This window comes from Neomonachus schauinslandi, chromosome 16, assembly GCF_002201575.2.
Source record: "Neomonachus schauinslandi chromosome 16, ASM220157v2, whole genome shotgun sequence".
In the NCBI taxonomy this organism is placed as follows: domain Eukaryota; kingdom Metazoa; phylum Chordata; class Mammalia; order Carnivora; family Phocidae; genus Neomonachus; species Neomonachus schauinslandi.
This window is the reverse complement of record NC_058418.1, coordinates 5,933,598-5,940,616: the sequence shown is the minus strand read 5'-3', so window position 1 is coordinate 5,940,616 and position 7,019 is coordinate 5,933,598. Positions and strand designations below refer to the sequence as shown.

Sequence of the window (7,019 nt, the reverse complement as noted above, 5' to 3'; positions counted from 1 at the left end):
CTCAGGCACAACCCCATCTCCACCCATTTACCCCAACCCCATCCTCCTCGCTAAGCACGGCGCTAAGAGCTACCCAGCCATGATCTCAAATCCTCATTCACACAATCAATAATCCAGCAACAAGAATTTGTCTTAATCCACTAGTGACTCGGCAACTGAGATGGGATTTCGACCCCGGGCTGTCTTTCCAAAGCAACAGCCCCCACTTCCCTCGCAGAGTCTCTCTTCACAGAGGTTTCCACTCTTAGCACGGAGGCGGAGCCTGATATTAGGCCCCTCCCCCAGCTAACAGTACATCCAGGTCCCGTGTTCCTCCCCTCCCCCGCCCCAGGCTCCGCCTCCGCCCCACCCCGCCCCGCACTCACTCCTGGAAACAGTGTGCCGCTGACAGCACCCATTGCGGATGCACCAGAACGCCCCCGCAGAAGAATTCGTTTTCCGTGAACAGTGCCGCCTGCCAGGGCTGCGAGTGCGGGCTGCAGTCCTCGCCGTTGATGATGTCGCCGCCGCCACCCGAGGCCAAGGATCCTGAGGGCGGGTCAGGGCTAGGGGCGGGCTCGGGGTGGAACAAGGCTCCTGGGGGCGTGGCCACGGACTAAGGGCGTGGTTAGGGCTTCAGGGGTGTAGTCAGGTCTGGGGATGGTCTCTGGGTGGAACCAGGGCTCCTAAGGGCAGGGATCGGTGCAGGGGCGTGGGCTAGGATGGGGGGCAGGCTCAAAAAGCAGGACTAGGGCTCCTGAGGGCGGGGTCTGAGGGGGTTCACGGTGCAGGGGGCGTGACCAGTGCGTCGGGGGAGGCTGTGGTGCGAGGGCGTGACCAAGGCCTCATGGGTGGAGTCAGGGATCCTGAGGGCAGAGTCAGGGCTCCTAGGGGCGGAGTCAGGGATGCCGAGTTAGGCTCGGGAGGTGGGACCAGGCCTCCTGGGGGCGGGGTCCTGGTGCAGGGCTTTTACGGACCAGATCAGGTTTCTTGGGGTGGGATGGGAGATCAGAGTAGAGGAAAGGGGTGTCTTGTCGAGAGGCGAGTTGCAGCTTTGAGCCAGCCACACCCATCTCCAAGATCCATTTGGTATCTCTCTCCGTCTGTCTCTCCCTCCCTCCCTCCCTCAACACACAAACACACGCACATACGCACGCACGCACCACGCCAGGCTCGTGTACTACCCGGGCCACAGTCCCCCAGAACAGGCAGAAACCCTCAAACAGGGTGCAGAGACAAGGGTGACAGCCAGACGCTCAAGGAAACAGTGTCGCTCTTTGTGGCCTTCAGTGTCCCGCCTTCCCCGGCTCAGCCTCCTCCACAGTCCCACCAGCAACAAGTCGGCCCACAGGGAAACCACATCACGTCGCCCCGTGACGTGGGTCTCTGGGGGTCCGTGGATCAGAGACTCAGGAGGTAGGCACATATTACCCGAAATGGGTGACTCCTCCAGAAGCACAGTCTCCCTGTTAGCGGCACCCTGGGCTTCCCACGTCCTCACAGCATCATCCGCCGTCGTTGTCACTCCACGGGATATTTACAGGCACAGACCGCCAGAATCCTTCGCCCAGTAACGCACCGCCTCTCACCGGTTCGACCACACAGCTCATCACAATGTGTCACACACAGAGGCGTGCAAAGCCACACACACAATGCATCGGCAGCACACGCACAAACTCCCTATGATACGAGGAATCACGTGTGTGTAACCAGAGAGCACGGCACGTGGTAGGTCACATAGGCAGCTTTAGTCATACCTAGGAGGACACTGAGTCATGGCTGCGCAGGAACAGACACTGTGCCCCAAGGCACAGACAGTCACACACACACACACACACACACACACACTCAGATACCTGTGACACCGAGGATGAGGTACCCCAGGAAACAGCCCCAGGGGTTTCCTGCTGTGGTCATGCCGTCAGCACCTGCACAAGAGGGTGATGAGTCTGGGGGGACCTAGAGCTCAAATCTCTCCCTCCATCTCTGTCTCCCTCTCTTCCTGTCCCCCTAGGATAGTATTGGTCAGACAAGGTCCTATGCCACCCCTGCCCCCCAACACACACATCGTAGGTCTGAGATCCTCGCCCAGAGCCACAGAGCCTAGAGAGATTTGGAGTGAGAGATAAAGGGAGAGGGAGAGAGAAGCGGAAAGAGAGAGAATTAGATGGACAGGAAGGTATGGAGGAAGTGTCATTCTATCTCTAAACTGGGAGAGTAGGAGCATGGAGACAGGGCGGTGCGGATCGGAGGGGACTGAGACAGCACTTGCAAGAGATAACCAGAGACAGAGGGAGAGCCAGAGTCATGGACAGAGACATCAGAGAAACAGAGAAACTAGCGGAGCCGGAGAGAGAAAGGAAGAGACACTCTTAACCAGAGAGAGAGAGTGAGAGACCTCTCTGGGGAGGAGACATGGAGGCACAGGGTCCCGAGGCTGAGATTCACAGTGGCGTGGAGTTGTGGGGAGACTTCGCTCTTGGGGCGGTGGGCGGGGCGGAGACCACAGGGACACTCACCTGGCTGCCTCTGGGCTCTGGGATCCTGCGCTGGGCTGCTCTCCCACAGGCTGCTTCCTGCAGGGGCCCCTGTGGGACTTATAAGCATCCCCCGCTGGGCCGGCCTGCCCCCAGGGACACATTCCTGGGGTCAGGTGCTGCCAGTTTCCAGCTGTGCCAGGCTGCCGTCAGGGGGCCAGAGGTGCCAGGAGCAGTGAGCCAGTGAGGACAACCTGGACTCAGGGTCCCACTTGTTTCTTGGTTCTCGCTCTCTCATTCCCTCGTGTTCTTATTCTCTCTTTTTCTTTCATTTTCTCTCTCTTATGTTCTCTTATTTTCTCTCTTATTAAATCTCTCATTCTCCCTCCCTCCCTCTGTCTCCCTACTATGTTTCCGCAGCAAACCTTCCCGGGTTCAAATCCAGACTGCATCATGGTCTATCTTGGGAACTGCATCCCTCTGAGGCTCCATTTTCCCATCTGTAAAATCAGGGAACTATTGTTCCTCACTCCCAAAATATCTATCCAAAAAGAGAAGGCAGAGAAAGTGCCTTGGCACAGTGCCAAGCATGTAGTAGGTGCCCAGTCAGTGGGAGCACGATGAAGCCCTTGCTCAGTAAAGAGCAATTGCGCACCTGCCTTGCTCTGAGCTCTGCTGTCTGCACTTGAGATGCAGGAAGGAACAAGGAAATTCTAGCGCTCATGGAGCTCACATCCCAGTAGGGGAGACAGACAAACAGAAAAACTAAAAGGAAATATCTGGTAGTCACCTGTGTGCAGAGAACCCAGGTGATGGTAGAATGACCGGGGCAGGGGGCTTTCTGCAGACAAGGGGGTGGTTGGGGAGTCAGAGGAGGGGACATTTAGGCTGACAGCCACCATGCCATGTGAGCCTTGCAGGAAAAAGGGAGAACTCGGTGTGTGCAAGGCAGAGCAAGGAGAAGGAACAGGGCAGATTGTGCAGGGGTTTCCGTGCTGGGGAAGAAGTTTGGGTTTATTTAAGTGCAATGGATTTTAAGGACAGGGGTAGGGGGAGTAACATGATCTTATTTACTTTTAAGAGACATCCTGCGTGGAGAATGAGAAGGGAGCGGAGACCAACACGGAGGTGGGAGGTGGCAACAGCCCAGGTGGGCGATGCTGTGGTCCAGGAAGAAGAGGAATGAACGGACGAAGGGCTCACTTTGGAGGTAGAACCGACATACTCACCAAGGGGAGGAAAGTGGCGGGGGGAGGGGAAAGGAGGCGAGAATGGTGCCTCAGAGGCTTGGGCTGACTATTTGTGGAGGCGTGTAAGGAGATGTGGGGGCAAGGGCTGAGCTGGGGATGCCCGTCAGGAGCCAAGCGGTTGGGTGCATGGGCAGGCAGAGGTGCAGGCAGAGGTCAGAGCTGCTGAGAAGCAGTGGGGAGTCATAGGGGAGAGGTGGTGTTTAGAGCCGTGGGGTTGGGTGAGATCACCTAAGGAGCAGGTATGGACGGCTCTGATGAGGGGTTGGGCAACAGATGACCATGATGATGAAGCATGAATGTCTGTGCTTCTCTCTGCCTCTCTCTGGCCTCATCTCTGTCTTTCTGACCCTATCTCTGTCTGTTGCTGTCTCTTAGTGCCACTCTGGTTCTCTAGATCTGTCTCCATTTATCTGCCTGCATTCAGCCTCCTGGTGGCACACAGACCCCCAACCCTGCCCTGGTCCTGGGACCAGCAGCTCTGACCACAAGGACAGAGGAGGCAAGGAAGAGGGGCGGGGGTGCAGGGGGGGCTCAGGTCTCACAACCACCCAGACGTGACTAAGGTCTGGACAGTGGCAGGAGGCAGGTTGGGGCCAGTGCTGTGGCCCAGGGCTGGGCAGCTGAAAGAAAAGAGAAGAAAGTAGACGTCATGTCTCTGTCCCTGTTTCATGGCCTCTCCTATGCCCTGTCCTGCCCAAGGTCAGACGGAAGTGACCCACTTATTTGGGGATGGGTCCAGGACAGAGCTGTGGGAGAGTTACTCCATGGAGATGCTTCTGGCCTGGCAGGTGGAAATGGTTTGGAGTGTGGGCTGGGGAATGGGGCTCCCTGGCTCAGAGCTCAGGCTGGGGTGGGGGGTGGACAGAGGCAGAGACAAAAAGAGACAGAGATGAGCAGAGAGAGAAATAAAATCACAGAGCCGATGAGATGGAGAGGAACAGAGACAGGGGGAGAGAACAGGAGGAAGAGATAAAGGCAGAGAGAGAGACAGAGACGAGAGCCAGAGACCGAAAATGAGACAGAGACAGATAGATAGGGACACAGATGGAGAAATCACCATGCATCCTGGTAGTCATTTTAAAAACGCAGACAAAAGGGAGTGTGAATTTCCACCCAGCCTGCCCCACCCCAGTCCCTAGGCCCCATTCTGCAGAAGTGGCACCCCGTTCACGAGTCCCCTCTGGCTCTCAGTTCACCTGCAGGCCCTCCGGGAGGCACCTCGGAAACATAATTCAGACCTAGCAGGTCACCCACCTCGGCTCCTCTCTCCCTCTCCAGACCCTCTCCACTCCCACTCCTGCCTGCTTAAGTCTATTCCCAGAGGATGTGGCTCCTGCCAAATGACCCCAACCCCTGTCTCACTTAATAACTAAATCTACATTGGGGCAGATTATATTACCTGAAGAGAAGTGAAGTGTTTTTCTTCTTTATTAAGAGCAATGTGGAGGGGCACCTGGGTGGCTCAGTCTGATAAGTGTCTGCTTTTGGCTCAAGTCCTGATCTCAGTGTCCTGGGATGGAGCCCCACATCTGGCTGTCTGCTCAGGGGAGAGTCTGCTTCTCCCTCTCCCTCTGCCTGCCCCTCCCCCTACTTGTGCTCTCTCTCTTTCTCTGTCAAATAAATAAAAGCTTTAAAAAAAAAAAAAGCAATGGGGGATTCAGTACGAAAACCCCCACAAAGCCTCATGTGGACATCTCCCTTGTCTGTTCCTGTCCCAGGCAAGAGAGAGGCCAGCACTGAGCTGGCCAATCCTGGGGTCTGCCTGGAATGGGGGAGAATGGAGAGAGGGGGTTTTACTGGAGAGAGAGAGTTTAGCTTACTCCAGCCTGGGGAGCCACAGAAAATGTATCCTGACCACATGTATAATGGGAGGATGGCTGTGGGTGTGGAGACCACCAATGGGGGGGGTGCATCTCCTGGTCCTTCTGCAGCAACAGGGTTTGAGAGGGACCTCAGCAAACATCAAAGCAACAGAAATTAAGATGGCGTCCCTGTGCACCAAAGGCCTGGACTTCCGCCATTTTTCTAGCGCCAGCCAAGTTGAGTTATCTGTCACCACTTTGCAGAGGAGGATAGGGAACCCCAGAAGTGACTGAGACATTTCCTGCCGGGCGGATTTAGATCTGCTTCATCCAATACAACAACCACCAGCCATGGGTGGTTACTGAGCACTTGAAACAAGGCGGGTGTAGTTGAGGAACTGACTTTTAACTTTTATTCAATTTTACCTAATTTAAATGTAAACACTGAATCTCGATTCAGTTGTTGAAAAGGTTTTAAGTACATTTGGAACAATCTGGGTACGTGAATCTACTTTTTCAAGTTGAAGTTTTATAGGCTGCTTAGAAAGCAATTATTTCTGATGAAAATTTAGCGTTTAGATAGGGACGCTGCTGTAGGGGTAAAATACTGACTAGACTTTGAAGACCTGGTATAAAAGAATGTAAGCTATCTTATTATTAATTTTATACTGATCACATGTTGGAATGATCATAATTTGGACATGTTGGGTTAAAATAAAAACATTACTAAAACTAAAATTTCACTTGCTTCCTACTCTTTTTTTTTTTAAACTTGGCTACTAGAAAATTTTAAATTACATATTTGGCTCATATATATATTTTTTAAAGATTTTATTTATTTATTTGACAGAGAGAGACACAGCGAGAGAGGGAATACAAGCAGGGGGAATGGGAGAGGGAGAAGCAGGCTTCCCGCGGAGCAGGGAGCCCGACGCGGGGCTCGATCCCAGGACCCTGGGATCATGACCTGAGCCGAAGGCAGACGCTTAACGACTGAGCCACCCAGGCGCCCCTGGCTCATATATTTTTTTAAGATTTTATTTATTTATTTGAGAGAGAGAGAGAATGAGCGGTGGAGAGGGGCAGAGGGAGAGAGAGAGAGAGAGAGGGAAGCAGACTCACTGTTGAGCAGGAAGCCTGATGTGGGGCTTGATCCCAGGATCTGGAAATCATGACCTCACTCCAAGGCAGACGCGCTTAACCGACTGAGCCACCCAGGCACCCCAATATTTGGCTCATATTATATTTTGATTGGATAGGGCTGATTTGGAGAAAATAGGAATCAAATCAAATGGGATCAAAGCTTAAGTGGTATCAAGTGATCTTAAGTGGAAACTGCCAGAAGCACTTTTTTTTTTTTAAAGAATTTTATTTATTGGGCGCCTGGGTGGCTCAGTTGGTTAAGCGACTGCCTTCGGCTCAGGTCATGATCCTGGAGTCCCGGGATCGAGTCCCACATCGGGCTCCCTGCATAGCAGGGAGTCTGCTTCTCCCTCTGACCCTCCTCCCTC

General features: G+C 53.9%; 1 protein-coding gene across 1 annotated transcript in view; it reads right to left on the bottom strand.

The window, feature by feature from the left end:
• The window catches only part of KLK4 (kallikrein related peptidase 4), a 3,171-nt gene extending 1,275 nt beyond the window's left edge, over positions 1 to 1,896 (bottom strand). The window contains exons 1-2 of the mRNA XM_021681429.1: positions 1,836 to 1,896; positions 366 to 528 (exon numbers count right to left, since the gene is read on the bottom strand). Coding sequence (XP_021537104.1) covers positions 366 to 528; positions 1,836 to 1,896 — 224 coding nt within the window. The remainder of the gene's footprint in view (positions 1 to 365; positions 529 to 1,835) is intronic.
• Positions 1,897 to 7,019: the final 5,123 nt, after the last annotated feature.